The following is a 20,355-nucleotide window of genomic DNA, read 5'->3' on the forward strand; positions in this document are numbered from 1 at the left end:
TTACTGAAACTTTTTAGGGTAATTTTTAAAAATTTCCCTTGAGGTTTGGGTTTCTTGCAAGTAGATGGCGAGAATTGATTTATTTATAAAAAATCTCTTACCGTCAGTTAATTTTAATATTGACCGTTAGTTGACCGTGCAAAGACAATATTACCCTTAACAATAGTTTATAAACGAAAATAACTAAAAAAAATCAAAATTATTGGCGCGAAAAGCACAAATCTTATTTTTTAATAATTTTATTCTTGTCAATTCCAAAAATTTACAATATCATAGGTAAGAATTATGACTATTTTATTTTTAAATTTTTAATTTTATCTTTCTTGTAGGAATTTTAAGAAAATATCAATAATTTAAAGAGAATTTTTTAATTTTTTAATTTTATCTTTTTTATAGGAACTTTAAGAAAATATCAATAATTTAAAGATGGTAAAATAGCTAATAATTTTAGTTTTTTTTATAGTTATTTTCGTTTATAAACTATTGTTAAGGATAATATTGTCTTTGCACGGTCAACTAACGGTCAATGTTAAAATTAACTGACGGTAGGAGATTTTTTACAAATAAATCAATTCTCGCCATCTACTTACAACAAATCCAAACCTCAGGGGAGATTTTTAAAAATTATCCGAACTTTTTATAACTGAACCCAAAAAGATGTGTGCTGGAAGGATTGTTGTTTGATGTCCCCCACCTCGCTCGGTTCTGTAAGCACCATCAAGGCTTTGTCAAAATGCCAAGGTCCCCCATACAAGACTCTTTTCTTTTCAGCTTCGTAAGGGAATTTGAAAACAAAAAATGTTGTCTCCCAGACTCTCCACTTTGATTTCTCGTACCAACTTCCACACTTGCTGCATTGCCATTCTCAACCCTTCTATGTTCACTTCTCTTGACAGCCAAATCTTCCCAATAAGGCAGCTGCAAGTTTTTCCCCTTTCTCCTTATATTTCCAATAAAGTTGATATTGTTTGTTTCTTCTTCTTTTAAGGTTACTTGCTTATTAATTCTTCAGTATCCATCCTCAAGCGTTTAAGCTTTCTTTAGCCTGAGATTAATTACCACACCAACACCCACCTATCGTTGTTCTCACTAAATATAAGAGAACCCAAAACACCGACAGAATGGACCATGAAGATCCCCTTTTAGCAACCATTCCTAAGTTCTCTTTTTGAGAGAAAAGAGTTCCAAGGAAGGTAGATAGCGTGTTGTGGGGCCAATGATTTGATCTTCAACATTTGATAACGTGTTTCGTGCCATCTTCACGTCTTCAATCAATATACACTACAATTCATAAAATACCTACTGCTCCTACAAATTCTTTTTAAGTGTATTCGCAGTGTAGAGTACTTGTTCCGACTGAGTTTTAGAAAGTATTACAATTTATGAAAATTATGCAAAAAAAAAAAAAAAAAAAAAAAAAAATAAAGTAAAAAACTTGAAGCATCAATAGGTGCTAACAATTTTTTTTTTTTTCTTAATGGATCTTTCAATGAAGAACATCCCTGTGGTCCAGATTCTTTCTATTAACCTGTGTCATACAAGAACTAAGCTTTGTATCACACAACCATTTCGAGTCATTTAATATCCTATCTCTATGAAACATGTGTAGATTCATGTCCCAGTAAGCAGGGGACGCATCTGTCATCTCTCTCTGTACCTTCAATTTGGGCTTGGTTCTTGCGCCTACGAATCAGATGCAACGTCGCAAGCATGCAAGCTGAAAACGTTTCTTAAGTTGGACCATTGTGTGCTTCATGTGACGACGATGCGTCAGCTAGCTTCTTTAGAAATGAGACGACCTCATCCGATGACTGAAGTAGAAACCGGGCATTTGTACGAGGTCGCCCCACAGCACAGGAGAAGTAGTTCTCTTTATTGAGATCAAGCACATTGTAGGACGTCTTATCCGATGATGGCTGCCGTACATTAGTACAGTTGTGATTCGGGGTTTTTTTCTCGGGAGCTTGGGCAGGTCGCTGCGTCTTACCTTGAGATATCTTTGAGCTGCCTCTACTTGCTACCTTCAATGCTTGTCTTCGCTCCCCTGGTACCTTTATTGCATCTGTTGGTCTGGTTCTTGGAATGCCCGGGCCATCATCAGGTAGTTCTGGCTCAAAAAACGCATACACATCTTCATCCTGAGGTAATGAAGAAATGAACTGTCAAGTCTGACTGTGCTGATTGTTTGCATGAGGAATTGCAAAGGCAAATTACAATTCTGCAATTCGACTACCAAGGATTAAATTACTTATCATTCCAGTATATCAACTCATAACAAGACAAAGTAACTCCTCTTTAGAGATGATAGCTAGGGGAAATTGTTTATACTTGGTAGAGACATCCCATTTGGACAATATCTCAACAAAATCACCTAGTGGCTCACTATCCTCGTCCTTTTTCCTTGCAGATTACATGTTCTTTGTCTCTATCTTGGTGGGGACGGAAATAAACACAGGTTGAAGTTCGCTGTTAATTAGAACGATTGTTCTAGTCCATTTTCTTCCATCTGGGTTGCTGCTTTCCTAATGGTTGTTCTAATGCAGTTGATAAATGATTTTCTGCAAAATGTTCTTTGATTTACACCCAAAAAAAAAAAAATACCATTCGAGAAAGCAATGATAAGCGCCTTTAGAAAGTGCTTTCACATTGTAATGTAGCTTTTATCTGGGAGTTTTCTAAAAAAGGACTCTGAAAGACTCGTCTATAAGTTTGAAGAGCATTAATATTGAACACCACAGTATGAAAATCTTAAGAATATTCCAAATAATAGATGAACCTTTCTTTTTTTTTTTTTTTTTTGAAGTGAATTGATTGAAGAACCTACTTGTATTAAAAATTGAGTGAGTAGTACCTTCCCCAGAAAATGTCCAATACACAGCACATAGTCGATTGCTGTTTTCATCTTCTTACTATGAACTATCTCTGCCAAAATACGATCAATTGCTGCACCCTGAATGAATATGAAGCTTTCACATAAGATAGCATCTGTAGAACCAACCAATGCAATGAAAACAATATGAAAATGTACAGGTATAGTTAAATGCTAATCACCTTCGTAACACCAACTGCTCGCACCTCTACAGACTTGCTTCCTTGAACAACTTCAACAGATGCATTAGAGATTGGGCCTGTCCAGAGATGCTGCAACATATCTCTTGCCTGAATTCTTCCAAATTCAACATCTAAAACCATAATAATATGAGAAGGCAAAGTGGTGAGGGACCAATGGAAAGGTAGAAATAGCTTGGACAGAAACAATGTCCAAATAATAAAGTACCTGCATATTTGTAATTCCAAACTAGGGATGTTTCACGCTGTTCAAAATGTGATCTCGGTGTTCGTTCAGTGAAATACTCAAAAACATGCTGAAAAAATACCATCATAAGCTTAGAGGCCAGATGAGAGAATTACAAAGAATTGTTACAGTAATATAGACACCTTAAGACTGTCGACCCATTCCATATTTAAATGCTCTGGCATTGTGGTCATCCATTTTCCTGTGGTACAGCGTAAAAACATCCCATTTTCTGCTGCCAACCAAAGATTGTACTCTCGAAAGTTCTGTAAAAGGGTACAATTTATTAAGAAGTGGATATAAGAAGGCCAGAAAAGAAGATGAATAGAACCAGATCCAGTACTTTATCCAGGACATTTCTGTCACTCCCACTAAGGACAACAATTGTTGTCTTTGGATCATGGCAAAGTGCATTTAGTGGTTGTTTTAGATCTGGATGCAGTTTTAGTTCCATTTCTCTAATTTGATCCCCTCTTCTCCCAGGAGTGTCCACAGGTTCAGTTAATGTTGCATTGAAACCCTGGATGAGATGGATTTCAAACAAAGGACCAAAAAGAAATTAGAATCATGCCAAACAATGAAATAAAAGCATCATCTAACAGCAATACAACTCTAAAGTTTGTCAAATACACAAATCTTTGTCTAATGAAACTGCATTAAAATTTCTCGTAATGCTAATAAATTGAGAATGACATCCAAATGTTCAAATGGGTTTGGATTAGATTAACAAGTCATGAAATTTTACCAAGCCAAATTCATTTGTCTTATGTTTACAAATACAAATTCTACACTATCTTTTTACATTGTACTAGATAATGACAAGTATTCACTCACTTGCATAATCTAGAATGCATGTTCAATTCCTTCGCAGTTTTCTATTACTTTAATGACGACTTAACAAGCTGTACATGCTTAACATACATCACATATGAGTACTATGAATATCCAATTAAGAGAACAACTCTTCAAAATTTTGAATGTTATCACTCAACCATGGGAAATTCCAGTAACTCATAGGTTTCAGAACCAAATAAAGCATACCAGTATGAGCAAACGATTATTGGAACGCAAATAACGTTCAATGGAGTCTGCTTCTCGAAGGCTAGGTGGGACTTGTTTTATCCTTAGTTGCGCCTCAACAACTGTGTCATTCAGTTCACTGCAAAGCAATTATATAAAAACTCAAATCTTTAAGAATGGTGAAAAACTCCCTGTGTATCATTTGTATAATTGGCATATTTGAAACCAAAAAACAAATAGACAAGAAACCAAAAGGCCATTTTTAAAGCTACTTATCCATAAACACAACCAATATTATTCAGAAATGTACTATCACACATATCAATATTAAATTGAGCTTCTGATTTTATTTTTTGTGTAAAACCATAAAATAGATTTCATCAAATGCCAAAGACAACTTCTCGTGAGATATATCAAGGACACTTATCTTTATCCATACTTTCAAAGAAGATAGGATTTAGAACTCCCACACATCAAATTGTAAATTCATGTTGCTTCAACTACTGGAGCAGAAATAGTGGCATAGTTAAAGAACAGATGTTTCAGATCACAAAGAACAATAAAATTTCTGACAAGTATTCAATGCTTTCAGTGCTAATGTCCCCACTAGAAGCTGCTATGGAGCATTACTCCAATGCTTAATATGTAACACGTAAAGAAGAGACCGAAAGGAATCTTAAAATGTTCAGTCAAGAAAAGCATGACACAAGTATCATGAAATGCTTAAGACAAAAAGGTGCAAGCGTCTTCAGTTTCACAACACAGAGTATATCATGGCAACATTGTATGCATACCTCACAAAGGTTTCAGCCCATTCTTGAGCAGTATGAGTCGTTACATGTGTAAAATTATGCCGATGTCGCTTTTCTCTCTCTTCAGGTGACATATTTAGTGCCCGGGCAATTGCATTTGCCACCTCTGTTATATTCCAAGGGTTCACAAGGATTGCTCCAGCACCCAGAGATTGTGCAGCACCAGCGAACTACAAAATAGATCATGAGAGTACAAATTTTTAATTCACAAGATTTCCATTTTTTTAGTACTGTGGAATATCAAAGTGTCTTTAAGAAGTTGATGCAGGCTCGGTTAGACTATGACATAATCCATGCATAACATATGAAGACAGACTGCTGTAACCTATGTAAAATCTCTTTTCAATTTATGACATTAAATTTGTGTGGACAGACTAGAATCAAGCATAACAATTATGAACCATGAGAAATTACTTCACTGAGAATGAGAACCCCTTTCTTAAGGTCTTGGCATGCCACAAACTCATAGCTGACAAGATTCATTCCATCCCTTAAAGATGTTACAAGTGCTACATCTGAGGAAAAACATAAAAAAGGAAGGGAAATAAACTACATCAGTAGTAAACTCAAAGAATCCATTTTCCAACAGAAGCAACAATAATCTGCAAAAGTGCACTAGCGATAATTTAAAAATTGTGACAAAACACTAGATGCAGGTGCCTTTATTCCATTAACAACAATACATTTTTAAAAGTTCTTTTAACATCTTGGATGACTTAAATTCATCAGCTAATTCAAAAATATACTGCAAAGGTATATAAATTTCAGTAAAATATTACTTATAACATTAGGCAGCTACAAGGCAGTTCGAACTAAAAACAGAAAGAAAAAGAGAAAGGAATATGAGAAAATAAAAACTAAAGAAAAAGATTCAGAATTATAGTCCCTAACATCCATGTTGAGTATTTGTCTTTGAGACCACTCAACATGGAAGGGAAAGAAAAGGGTGTACTTGCACTCCTCGTCAGCTACTGTTTAGTATGTCTTACTGTTTTTGTTGCTTCAAAGGATACTAATACAGAAAAGATATTTGCTTGCATTCAAAATATAGAAAAGACATTTTCAAAATACCATAATCAATCACCACTCAAACTTATAATACACAAATGACTAGAAGTGTAAAAGAATAAAGGCCTTTATGGATGCCAGAGATCACGGAAATTAAGAAAAGTTATAGAATCTAAAAGTCAGAGCAAGAAAGTTACCAGTAACAGCATATAATGCACACAATGCAGGGAAATCAAGAGAACGATCCTGTGAAAAAGGAAGAAAATTCCATTAAGAACTTTTAACTGCTGATAAAATTGGCATGCTAAATTTATTTATATATGATCCTGGCGTAAGACCATCAGAAGGATCTTCAAGTACAATGTTTCATCCTACATGGTTTCAAACAAAGATAATCAACTCTTTTGGACTATTCAGTCAATAAAGGTGGCATTCTCTTTTATTTCGAAGAGGGTATGTACAATATGATTCTGGGCAAGCAGTAAAGCAGTAACATTGACAACAAGAGATGCTAGAAGTTTCTTTGGACAATGAAAACCAGCACACAAATATGGATTGTTGACAAGTAGAATTAACAAGGTTCTTTCGATTATTTTCCAATTTGCATATTGGAAAACTAAGTGATATATGCTTTGACCTGCTAACATCTATAAGCTACATTAAATTTCCAGCCTAGCAACTCCATCTTACTTGATTAGCATGTTAAATAATCCGTCATATAAAATTGGAAAAATTTTTTAAAAAAAAACGTCTAGAGACTGAATTTTTTCAGGAAAAGTAGTTCTTGAATACTTCAATTTTTAACATTCCAATTTTTTTGAATTATTACAATGTTTGAGGTAGAGGGATGGACAAAGTACAAATCAATTTTCTAACCTATACAATCCCCTGGTTTCAAACTTGGGTGGCCAGCTAAATAAAGCTGCTGGAAAACCACTTGGCCGGTAAGGGTACCACTGTTGCAGGTCTCAAATTGCTGGAACTTAGTCTTCCAACAAGTACAATCTAACAAAACCTTTATCTCAAATTACTTCAGGAAGGCACCATTTGCTCATATTTGAATCTTTAATGTCGGTCTAGCTATATCTAAAAAGTAATTTTGACCTCCATGATGCAACAAGTACAATCTAAGAAAACCTTAATCTCAAATTACTTCAGGGAGGCACCATTTGATCATATTTGGATCTTTAATGTCGGGCTAGCTATATCTAAAAAGTAATTTTGACCTCCATGATGCTCTTTTGCCCTTATGATATTGTAAAAATTTATTTCCTTTTCCCCCAACGACGTAAACGATTTACTGAGTGGCCATCAATATAGAAATTGATAACAGTCTAGGTAATAACATAAAACACAGATTATCCAGGAAATTTTCATTTCCTCGCAATACATGGTAATTTTACGAGTTAGAGACCTTAACCAAGTCATTGGTCTGCCAGTTAACTTAGAAGGGTATAAAATGTACCTAGTTTGTATTAAAAAAGGTTGAGACCTATTTTATCTTTCCTTTTGTCAAGATATTGCTCTCCCTTCCCTCACACCTGTCACATAGTCAACTTTGAGTCTCTTCTAATTCTTCTAACAAATACTTGTGTCCGATAAGGGTTACTAGATAAATATCCAAATAAAGCTGAATAGAGTATAAGCCAAGACCTCCAATTTAACTGTATTCATTGAGCTCAGAGAAAGAAAATGCATCAATCATCTCATGGATTTCTCAATTTAGGAAGTCAAAGACAGACCAGGTGATGTATTGGAACAGCAGTCAGTGTTCCAAATCGGCCATTAATGCGTCCAACAATTTCATGAACCTGGCTCGTAAGTCTTTGATCTGAGAATATACAAAAACAAAATCAAATTGATATATCCTATCAATTATCAAAGATCAAAGCATTATGTAATTAAAGGGGCAAAGCTGAGGGATCTACTCTGTGCAAGCACGAGAAAAGTCTGTATTCAGGCATTTACATGTCAGCCATAACAAATTCATGTATTGTCAATAACCCTAAATCACTGATGTAATTCTTTGTTGCACTTTATCCAATAAATAACATATTATAAGATATCCTAGTAATGAAAGTAGGGAAAAGATAACTGGGAAGAAAAGAGTGGTACAAATGTTTCAATATAAATGTCACCAAATTATAGTTCCATCATGGTAAATTTCACAAGGAATGCGGATCACCCAAATAGAAACTGAGGGCCTATACTAATAATTGCACTTGATATATTTTTTCATCTCTCACAGTCTATGTTTTCAAACTGTCCAATTTGAAATTCGTGTTAAAGGAAACAGAAATCGGAGCATGTTATCAATCAAAATGATGCAATTTAGGAAATGGATTATACAGAAACTGTAAGTTTGATGAAAACTGAAAGTTCAGAAAAACATATGGATTCATAATCAGTCCACGTGCTGCATCCAACTCCATGGAATATGCCCCACACATAGAAAACTGAAAATCATAGAATTAGTCAGTATATCTTGACATGAGAATCACAGAGTTGAGCTGTATATCTTGACTTGGGAATCACAAAGTTGAGCTGTCTTGTCTACAAGGCATGGCAACCATACTGAGGATCAACTTTTACATCTATACCATTGTTTTTTGAAACTTATATTAGCCAAGAAATTTATCACTCAAGCAACATGCACCATCCAGCTCACAAAAAGTAAAACAATCTTCAATTATCCTATTTTAGTAACAAAAAATAAATAAATAAATAAAATAATAATAATAACATGCAGAGAAATATTTGTAACAAGAAGCAGCACACACAGAAGGAACATACATTCAGGAACATCCGTTCTTGTTGGCACTGCAATCTGAAGCAAAACAACTTTGCCACGCCAATCAGAATTTTCCTCGAGGAACTTTTCAAAAGCCAGTAACTTTTGTGGAATTCCTTTAATCATATCAAGGCGATCAACACCTAACATTACCTGTCAACTCAGATCAGTTAAAGTAAGTAATTTAGACAAAAGTTGCAAGTGCTGTCAAAGATTTTAAATTGTATGCTTGAAAAACAGGCCCAGCAGAATGTGATGATTAACAAGAAGCATGAACTTCTTTTCATGCACAAGTAAATAGGGCACTTTGCAAACGAGGAAAAAGTGCAAAGCGAAAGCTTTAACAGCTATTAAGAAAAAACTCTACATAAGATCAAATATATGATTAAGGAAATAGTTACACAAGTGATATTGAATGCTTTTAAAGCAATGTCTCTATCAAATTTTACAAGAATAAAGGAGGGAGCATTAAACATATATGATATCTTAGTAATACAATTAAATTGTACCATGTTTTGAAGTATGACTGACAAAATACAAGAATATAGATTGGTAGAAATGGAAGAGAAGAGATTCCGAAATAGAGATTTAAAATAGAAGAAACAGAATAGTGAGAACAAGATGGAGAAGGACAAAAAACAGAATAGAGAAAGGAAATAGAGTGAAACTGAACAGAGAGAGGGAAGACAAAGAAAACAGAATAGATGATAGGAAAAGGCATCACTGTTTTATTTTTTACTTATTGTGCATCATATTGTCAATAATTTGAGAATTGTCAGACGTTGGTCATACAATTCCAAACCTTGCAATTGCATAAATACACTTAGATGTAAGCAATAATCAACTTTTGAAAGTTCTGTCATCTGATTAGCTCTCAACTGAATAGATCATTTAGTGATCTTTTTTTTTGGGGGGGGGGGGGGGGGGTTGGGGTTTTCTTTGTGGACTCCTTGTTCACATTTTGTAATTATTGTTCTCATTAATACTAAATTCTTTGTTTCATATCAGAAAAAGAAAAAAAAAACTGCCACTAAATTGACAGGCAACTAACAGCACCATAAAGTAAAACAAAATCTACCTTCCGACCAGCAAATGTTTCTTGTAATTCTTTGATGTGAACCTGGACTGGATGAATCTCTAGTGCCCGAATGAACCGTTCTGAGTCTATTCCAATAGGAAACTGACGTTTTCAAGGAAACAAAATAACCAGAATATATATATAAGAAGGTTCAAAGGTGATGTGTTCAACTAATATTTTAGAGCAATGGAAAAATTAACAAGATTTGAAGAACTAAACGTATAGAGAAACAACCAAATATGCAGTTCAAGTCTACTATACCGCAGCAACTCGAGTTAGTCTCCCTTGGTCCTCAACTCCTTCGGGTGTGCCCTCAAATCCAAGAATACGAGTACAAGCACTAACAAAATGCCTTGCATAGTCATAGGTATGAAAACTGCAGGACAAAAGGGGGAAAACATATTCACGAGTGACAAAATAATGCAAATTGATCAAATCACTACCATGAGAATGAATTTGGCATAAGGGAATATTAAAATTTGTTCTATAAAAGCCAAGTTGCCAAAGCATGAAAGTAAAGTCAATCTAATTTTAGCTGCTATTCCAACATAAGAGTCAGCTCCTTTCCCTTTATTTTATGTAAATCACAAAGAATTCTTTCAAAATACCATTTTGAGACCAGCATGATCTTCTATTCAAATCATACAGCACCCTAAGTTAAGGAAAATGTCTAAGTAAAAGTCCTAATTTAACACTAGACCTCAGTTGGAAAAAGCATGGGAAGCAACATAACTTTCAAGTTATCAGAGGGTTATGAATAAATAAACAGATTAAAGCAGAATTTATAACATACGAGAACCCAGAGAAGGAAAACACTGCCTTTTTCTGCATCCACTAGATTTGCTTAAATTGTTAGACCTAACACAAACAATCACACTATGCACCAAAATTGGGAGTAAAATAGTTATTCCTATGGATGTTTACATTATTAAAGTATACCATTCATCTGATGTAAGGCTTATCCAGTTAATAACTAACAGTCAAAAAGAAACACCCAAGGCATGCAAATTTAGTTACTGACTAAAACCCGGCAGTAGGATGACATGCAACAGTTTCAGGCAGAATAGGACAAAAACTCACCCAACCAAATCAGCAGCTAGAACTGCACGAAGTAGATCAGATCGAGATGGCAGCGTCCTATGGATTTCAGAAGAAGGGAAAGGTGTGTGGAGAAACCAACCAACTTTCATGTCACTGTTGTACTCCTTTAGGCATTTTGGAAGGAACATGAGATGGTAGTCATGACACCACACAACATCTCCATCCTTATAGTGTTTGTTTACCACATCAGCAAACATTTGATTAGCCTTAATATATGCAGCAAACTGAGACTGGAAACTTCTGGTGGTGGCCAGGCGGTCTTCTTGCGGAAGTCCAAGGTAATGAAAAAGAGGCCACAAGATGTTGTTGCAATACCCATTATAGTATTGATGAACGATGTCTTCATCAAGGAATACAGGAATACACCTCTGCAAGAGATGCCAAAAACATTAGTTGGTCCAAGCACTCAACACATTTATCATATATAGCTAAATATTGACGTCACAAATCACATAATAAAGTTAACAATCTCAGAGTTATGCAACTATGCACATGAACAGATTAAATCACAAAATGATTTTGGAGAAGAAAAACTTTCTACCTTTTCAGCCAAAGCTTTAGTAAGTGCTTTTTGTCCAATCTCATCTGGGACATTTACACCAGCCCACCCAATCCATCTCGCCTCAAATTCCTTCACACCTTCAAACAATTTATCCATAGTCCAATATGGAGATTCGTTTCAGATGAATACAACATAGAAGAAAGTTAAAAAATCTAAAACATTAAAGAATCTCAACTACTTACATATTCTAATTAAAACGAAATGGGATGAAACAAAACAAGGATTTAATGAGACAAACACACAAAATGCTACTCTGAAAACCACTTACCAAGAAGGGCACTGACCAAACCGCCAGCACTAATCTCAAGAGACCATGAGTCCTCACCTCTCCTTATAGCAGACACAGGGAGCCTATTGGCCACCACCAGCAGTCGTTGTCTGCTGAAAGTCCTTCCATCTAGCCTTTCACATCCCTCATTTGGTGTACTTGCAGGCCCTTCCAAGTCTTCATCAACAATGGAAGGCCCCAAGTTGTCACCATCTCTTAAGCGCTGTTCATCCTCAAATACCTCCCGCCCCCCATTATCAGTCACATCATTAGGGTGGGAAGCCCTGCTGCTTTTCCTTAAATCTCTTTCTATCTTCTCTCTTACGAGCCGTGTGACACGGTCAGGTGGAATATTGGACGAATTACTGTTGTAGCTGTTTCCAGGCATATGCTCACTCTAGAACCAACCTCCAATACCAAATTTATGAGTTCTCAAAACAATTCTGTGTCCTACATATGTTCAACATAAATTAAGTCTTCAGCAATTAAAGTGAGCAACAAAAAACTCCGGATGCTGCAGATTAGACATTACCAGCACAAATTTTCACACCATTTGCTTTGAAACAAATAGTAATCACATTTCTACTCTAATTGAAAATTCTTGACATCTCTAAAATGAAAACGAATAAATTATCTAAAGTATGTGCGCCAAACATAATACAAACAAAAATGACAAGAGGTCACAACTAAAAAGATAATGAAGAGAATGAGATCCACAGATTTGCATGAGGCAACAAAACATAGTATACCATAGAATCCTGGTTGCATAAGCCAAAACTGCCAACCCACATTCACAATCTTGGATTTGGAGACGCATTAGTAACACTAGTATCTAAAAAAGATCAGAGAAAATGCAGACAGATAGATGGCCGAGTTGTTTCTGAGATAAAAAAACAGAGGTCTCTGCTTTATCTGTTAGTCCAAGATTCATTTAATTAGAGAAAAAGGCACACACATTGCAGGAAAAGAAAACTACAGAAAGTTCAGTGAGTGAGTTCAACTTGAAAAACATTATTTGTATGGTTCAAGATCCACAAGCAAGAGAAAAAGACATGATAACTCAAAAAACAAAGCATATATACGAAACCCACCTCCAAGAAGCACTCAAGAGAAGAGCACAAGACCCTTCAAGCAAAACAAAAGATTACATGTAGGTTAGTTCATAAGATGGCTAATGGGTTTTTGACATTGAGCCACCGAGTTAGAGTGAGAAGAGAAGAAGAAAGGGAGGAGTGAATGGTACAGAGAAACCACCAGATTCCGGGTGGCAGAAAATTATCACAGTGAGAGGAAAAGATGAAAAAAAGAGAGGGAACAACGAGACCCTCGTGTAAGCTTTAGAGGGTACATAAAGCCTTACAGCCATGCAAATAAACCAAAAGATTGGTGTTGAAAAGATAAATGGAAATCAATTAATTTTTCCACCCAAAAGAAAAAGTAGTCTTCAATCCCTGAGGGCTTGGAAAAGCCGGAATGATACCTAGGATATGTTTGCCACGCAGTATCGGCAAGACAGCAACTAATGAACTACTGAATTAATTAATAATTTAATATCATTAACGAATGATTAAATTAAAATGATTTTAATGCCGCATCCATTAGTATTCACAGTATCCATATTTGGTTAGTTGTTAGCTGCTTAAGCTTATTTTTGCAACTTCAAGTGATTTTTTTATTTTTTTATTTATTTTTCTATTAAAGCCCATAATTTCGGTTAGAGGTTTTCTTTCCTTTTTAATCAGTCTTAACCATATTATATGATAGTTAATGAGAGTTATTAGGTGGTGTTGGATAAAGTATATTTCTTTTTACCCTCTTTTATTGACGGTAATAAATCATTTTAATGGAATTTATCAAAAAAAAGAAAGATTATTAGGACAATCAATTTCTAGAAAAGCCTTAAAAGCATGGTCTGTTTTGTCTCGTTTGCTCCATCGGACTCTTAAATTTCGAATTAACATAATTTAAGGTCCATTTGGATTATTTTTGAGAAGTTTAAAAATAATTTTAAAAATTAAAATCTAATCACTTTATCCTACAATAGATTTAAAAAGAAAGCACGGAATAATTTTTCAAAATTTAATTTTGAGAAATAATTTTACACTTAATACAATTTTATATATCTCCCCATATATATTATAACAATCTAAAAAACTATCTTTATTAACTAAAAAATAAATCATTAATTTTAAAGAGATTATTATTATTATTATTATTATTATTGCCAGAGATAAGAAAATAAAAAAATAAAATTAATAATATAAAATATTTATTTTAATTATCAATTATTATATGTACACAATAAAAATAGTTTATATGCATATTTATAAACGTTTAAATAAATTTTATTCAATGTTATATCCAATTCATTTACCTTATAGCAATTTAACAATAAAATTTATTAAATACATACGAATATTTTTAAAACTCATACTACTTTAAAAATAAATTTTACTAAATATTTAATTAATTTTTATTATAGTTGATTATTTTTATAGTACAACTAATAATAATTATTTTAAAAGTTACATCATTATCAAGACCTCTAATATTAAAAAAGTATTAAATAAGAATGTGATAAAATAAGGGAATTTTAATTTTAAAAAAAACACCACTATCATGTTAATTACATCATGCAATTATTTAGTATTATTACCGGCATGTTATTGTTAGTTTGTCAAATTTCAATCAGAATTGAATGCGTTTACAGCTTACATCTATCATCTCCATACACAATATTATTGATTTATTGACACTGTCGTTGTCATCTATATCTCTGAGTTGTACAAACGTGTGTCCCATATGAAAATAGTCAAGGAGTGGTAAATGGTGAGATTACATTTATAACACTCTCTATTTGTTCTTATTGACGCAGCCAAAGTAAAATATCTAATTTTCTTAATTAAAAGTTATTAGAAATTTTTCTAATCCTTCCACCAGTGTCTCGTGTTTTCAAAAGTTAATATTAAAATCACTTCTCTTTTTCTTTGTAATTTTATTATCTAGGTCCGCTGCGACTTTGAATTTACATACTCCCACCCATTTGACTCCTTTGACCATTAGATTTTGCTCAATTAAAATTTTTTAAATAACCCAAAAAAAAATACAAAACTATACACCACTATCATCCTAACTGATGTCCTAAACATCAAATAAGTCCAAAAATATACAACATACAAGCAACGCATGAACGTACCCCAGCGACTCAATAAGCCAAACTAAAAGGATTCTGGATATTACCACCGCAAAGATCATTTAAGAATTTTTTATGTTGCAAACTTATTCACTCTAAATAGTGTTTTGAGAGAACGTATTATGTGTCCGTTGTTATTATTCTTCCTAAAACTAGTGCAATATTCACACAACTGTAGCACAACCATATTTGGTAAATGAACACATGGGCTGACGCTGGGCAACTCTGACCACCTCCAGAAGGCTTGCGAGCGTACCACAGATGATTAATTTATTATTATTTTCTGACAACCAAATCTTTTCCACGTTTTCCAACATTTCTCAATAATTTTTTATTATTATTTATCTCGCCGCACCCAACTTAATTTCTTGTGCGCCCATGTGTGCACAAAAGGTTTTTACAACACAACCTACATCCAATAAAAGTCTATTTTTCTTTATATTTTTATATTAGTATTTATTTATTCTCTATATTAAAAATATTTTAAAAATATTTTTATTGTTAAACTATTAACAATTTTATCGTTATTTTTTATTTATTTATTTATTTTTATAATATTACTCTCTTACAATATTTTTTTGACATATAAAAAAATTAAATTACTAATTTAATCCCAAAAGACAAATTAAAAGTAAAATATACATATTAATATAAAGACTAAACATAGATTAATCTCAAAATATAGGAACTAAACATATTTTTATCCTGAATAAAATTAAAGATCTTGTTACCTTATATAATTATGTAAAGTACATAATTCTTTCACAATCGGTTGATACAAATCCAACGACTATAGAAATATAAAATAACAAAATTTTATTATTTCCACAACCGTTAAATTTTTATTAAACGATTGTAAAAGAGTAATTATATAAGGTAACTAAACCCTAAAATTAATTCCTATAAATTAAATCAACTAATAAAAGTAATATATATAATTAACGAGAAAAAAAACTTGTGCAGAACAAGTGCACTACCTTAGCCTGTTAAGTTGGTGTATCCGTCCGCCAGCGACTTGTCATTTGATAAATTTCATAGCGCCGTTATGGGATTCATAATTTTTTATTTTGAATAATATAATATTATATTATTTAATTTATAAGATCCACTTATGAGGCTGAGACCCGTTAGATCTACTGTATAATAAGTCCGTAGTCCAACACAAGATTCTCTCGTCGACAGGGACAGCCATGAAGTAATGCATCTCAAAATTTATCTGAGGATGAAGCCAGAAAGAAAAGCTGTCTATGAAGTTTATTACCAAAGTCGTAGAAACAATCATTCTACACTATGTCATGGCAAGTTGGTAGCTACTTAAGTGCGCCCATTGGTGGTACCAAACTGCACAAAAAATTGCCGGCACTAGAGAGGAATTTGGTCTGTGGCAGGAGAAACACATGGGGAAAGCAAGCGTTTATCAAGCCTCACAATTTTCAACTTGATTAATTTCTTTCTTTTGACACAACCTATTTCCACCCAATAGATGTTGATCAAAAAGTAAAAACATCAAAGAGACAGACCAAGTGCAAGTTAAGACGCAATTTTCCTAGCTGAAATCCACTACTAATCTGAATCCACTGCTTATCTTCTAGATTTAAGGCCTTGGAGTGGAAATTAGAAAATGACTTGCTACAGTTCTATTTAACATGTTTGATACATGCTTATAAGTTTTAAGGATAGTCCAAGCTAATAGTTTGACAAGAGAAGAAAACTCCACCTTAATGGACTTCTTTGAAAGCCTGCACTGAAGGAAGAGAGGAAGCTCCTGGTCCTCAATGACTTCAATGAAGAGGCAGAAGAAATATCTCTTTAAATATCTTTTGAATGAGATACGCTCCTGTATTAACTACTACAATTTGCCCTTATATAATGGGGAAGTGAAAGAGAACCACAACACATGTGATTAAATGAATGAATAGGGCCAAAGCACAGGAAACAGAACCAGATACTGACAGAAAGGGCTCTGCGCACATCATGCAGCCGCTTGTTTTTTCCCTGTAATACGAAGGCAAGTGGAAGAGTTCATTGAGTTTCTTAGGCTAGAGTGGGGTAGATAGAGCCCGTGAAGATTACACTACACAGCAATGGACAGAGAATTTGCAGTGAAGCCACATATTTGTCACACATGCACAAATGGTTGTTGGTATCTGTGGGGGTCCACTCAAGAAAGATGATCTGAACCGTCCAATCTGGCCAGTTTCTTTTTGACAAGAAGAAATTTGTAATTTCACTCCTGGTGAACCCTAGCTAAGTGGAATCTTGAAAAGTGGACCAGGCACTTCTAAAAGATTTAATATCAAAAAATTTATACGGCATAATCCCAAGAAAATGTCTTTGCCTCAGCATCTGTAAAGTGTATGAGATTCTTTGTAACTTCACAGCTGTTTTTTTAAAAGTAGGATTGTTGCAAAAGGACCACATATCTTATATGACTTCAAATTATGGGTGTGCAGAAAAGCTCTAATTCCACTATTTCTTTTCTTTCTGTTGTTTATTTCCGGCTCCAAGGGCCATGTACTAAGTCAACGAGCACACTTTTTTTGAACGAGGACTAAGACATGGCACACCGAATTAACTTCAAAAAAAGTCCCTGAGCAGGAACTTTAATCTATTCTAAATACTATTCACTTTTTATTAGTTTAGCAAGTTCTGCTCTATCTTATACAAGAACAATCATCTTCACAAATAAATGGGAAAGCTAAACATCTTCACATGGAAACAGAGGATAATCATACAAGCAAATGAGCAAAAAAAGGCAAAGGTTTTTTAATATGATAATAATTTAAGGAAATAGCATCCTTGAATTGCAAGCAAACTCGGCTTTACTTAGCTTGTTAGCAATTAACTAAACAAGACTTCAAAGTTCTCAATCATCACTCAGAGTGAATTTGCTAATAATTGCCACCAAGTAAAGGGCACGGGCACATGACCGGCAATTTTTTATCATTGAGAAAAATTGAACATCAGATTATTGGATGATGAGTGAATTAATCAACCATAGCTAGAAAGGTTGGAAAGTTAAAAATAGAATATGAGGAAAAATTATAAAGGCTCGAAGCAACAGAAAAGTGGACTTAGAAAACCAACATAAAATGGATCTTTTCAGCCTTAAGCCACAATCAAAATTTCAATAAGAAGGTGCATAATGTGTATATAAATACACATGCCTAATCACAAAGTGAGTACACGACTTGCTTACATCAGTTGACAGATTATTAGCGGTGCATTACATTGAAAGGATTTTTAAAACATACAAGTAATCAAGAAAGATTCTCTGGCCTACCAATAAGAAAATGAATTAGGAGTAATGCAACCATATGAAAAGCTATTCTAATGGGCAATCAATGAGCAATATTAATAATTATTTATATATAACCAAATAGTCAAGAGAAATCTTGGTGCATTTTTAGACTCCTAACAATTAAGCTAATTAAGACAGTCTAAGAAGAAATTTAGTAGTATAGTTCATTAGTTAAATCAGAGATTACAGAGATTTAAACCACAATAAGCATGAGATTACAATTTTGTTTTAATTTTCTTTTCTTTTCTCAGCAACCAAACAGTATTTTTTTAAATAGAAAAAAATCGATCAGGATGAAAGCGTCAATAAAACATACTAGAATCTTCCAAAAATACTGTAACTATACTTCCATATAATTTCCTAATAAGTCTCAACGATCGTGCTTTCACTAAAAACTAAATCTAGCCTAAATTGAAAACGGCATCCAGATTCTAATGCAGATCAAAACAACACCACACAACACGATAAATTTCACCGGTAACACACAGATTCAATCCAGCCGATAACACAACACATTCAAATCAAATCGATTCATAATTTTCTTTTCTCTTCTCAGCATCCAAACACAAAATGGAAATCAGAAATACTAAAAGTTCCACCTGTAGCAAATTCAACTCATAGCACTAGTTTCTTAGCGTTTTCCCGATATTTAAACAGAATAAACAAACAAGATGGTCAGAAATCGATCATTTTCTTTTTCAGTTTCTTTTCTTTTCTTCTCTTTTCACAGCATCCAATCACTACAGCTAGAAACAAGATTTTATAGAACCGTAGAAGTAGTAACAGAAAAACGGCAAAGAAATCAGCGTATCGAATAGAGATCAAAACAAGGAAATAAAAAAAAAACAAAAGAAATTTCAACATACATCGTTTATTAACAGAATCAAATTCAACGTCGACGCAAATAAGTTTGAGTTTTCAATGTACGTATGACAGAAATATAGATGCTTCTAGAGGGAGAGAGGAGATGATCGAGAGCTGACCTGAGAGTTGCGTTGGTGACGGAAGAATCTGGACCGTTGAAGAAGTTTGGAGACCAGTTTTGAGCCAAAAGGAAGATTGAAGGAATTTAAAGGGAGAAGTGTAGAGCGGAAGAAAGAGGGTATTTATAGGGGAGAAAAATTAAGAGGGAAGGACTTCAATTTAATTTGATTTAATTTTATATACTTGGCAGACAGTGTTCCGTCTGCATCGCCTTTTTGGCGGGGGTGGCTGATTTTTTTGGTTTTGCTTTGCCTTCACTTCGCTTTCTTGTGTGTGCGGTGTACCCAATCATTTGGAGGGAATTTGTTCCTCCTTTTGAATCTTTTTTTTTTTAATTTTTTAAAATAATTTCAAAGAATATATTCACAAAGTTAATTTTCATTATATAAAATAAAATAATAATAATAATAATACAAATAAAAAGTCACTTTAGAGAGCCACCGATTCTCTAATAATTGAAGAGATATATCTACCCTTTTATATTTACGGAAAAATACTAGTTCTTGAGTCTTGTCGAATCTATCTGTCTAGAGCACCAATCCACCACTCCAGCTAATGCAGAGTAGCAACCACATTTGTACTTTCAAAATATTTTTTTTGTTTGGAAAAAAATTGTAATTTTAAGATTTATAACCTTCACTTTATAAAATCATATTAGTAAAAATCTAGTTTCAGTAAAGTCTTATTTATTAGGTAAGAACTTTAACATTAATACAAAAATATAGACACTAGCACAAATATATTTACAATTATTAGGTTAAACTTATTGTTATTGCACTGATCAAAGATCGATCAAGCTATATATATATTCAAAAACATTTAGTTTACTAGAAAAAAAAAACCAATACATAAGATGAAATATGCTTAAGATCAAATAAAAGAATCGGTAGATGACGAAACTACTCCAAGAATCCTCATGTAAATTCTCTAGCATAAGGTTAG

General features: G+C 33.6%; 1 protein-coding gene across 2 annotated transcripts; it reads right to left on the minus strand.

The window, feature by feature from the left end:
- Positions 1 to 1,455: 1,455 nt before the first annotated feature.
- LOC18048721 (alpha,alpha-trehalose-phosphate synthase [UDP-forming] 1) lies at positions 1,456 to 19,566 on the minus strand. 2 transcript variants are annotated; one of them, XM_024188447.1, is made up of 18 exons: positions 19,413 to 19,566; positions 11,936 to 12,385; positions 11,647 to 11,744; positions 11,085 to 11,473; positions 10,266 to 10,380; positions 10,005 to 10,106; positions 8,929 to 9,079; positions 7,878 to 7,966; positions 6,333 to 6,381; positions 5,542 to 5,642; positions 5,110 to 5,297; positions 4,337 to 4,454; positions 3,639 to 3,815; positions 3,439 to 3,561; positions 3,278 to 3,365; positions 3,052 to 3,182; positions 2,852 to 2,950; positions 1,456 to 2,138 (listed from the first exon to the last, which is right to left on the minus strand). In XM_024188447.1, exons 2-18 carry the CDS (start codon positions 12,321 to 12,323, stop codon positions 1,731 to 1,733), a joined length of 2,814 nt encoding a protein of 937 aa, XP_024044215.1. In that variant the 5' UTR covers positions 12,324 to 12,385; positions 19,413 to 19,566; the 3' UTR covers positions 1,456 to 1,730. The 2 variants fall into 2 exon arrangements, with proteins under 2 accessions (XP_024044215.1, XP_006442347.1); XM_006442284.2 differs by lacking the exon at positions 19,413 to 19,566 and adding an exon at positions 13,027 to 13,414.
- Between the last annotated feature and the right edge of the window lie 789 nt (positions 19,567 to 20,355).

Source organism: Citrus clementina, unplaced genomic scaffold, assembly GCF_000493195.1.
Source record: "Citrus clementina cultivar Clemenules unplaced genomic scaffold, Citrus_clementina_v1.0 scaffold_3, whole genome shotgun sequence".
Classification (NCBI taxonomy): domain Eukaryota; kingdom Viridiplantae; phylum Streptophyta; class Magnoliopsida; order Sapindales; family Rutaceae; genus Citrus; species Citrus x clementina.

Coding starts and splice junctions, on each gene's coding strand:
- LOC18048721 (XM_024188447.1), bottom strand. CDS start 12,323: ATGCCTGGAAACAGCTACAACAGTAATTCGTCCAATATTCCACCTGAC. Junction 7,967..8,928: donor AAGAACGGATGTTCCTGAAT/GTATGTTCCTTC, acceptor GTATATTCTCAG/ATCAAAGACTTACGAGCCAG. Junction 4,455..5,109: donor TGGGCTGAAACCTTTGTGAG/GTATGCATACAA, acceptor ATTGCTTTGCAG/TGAACTGAATGACACAGTTG.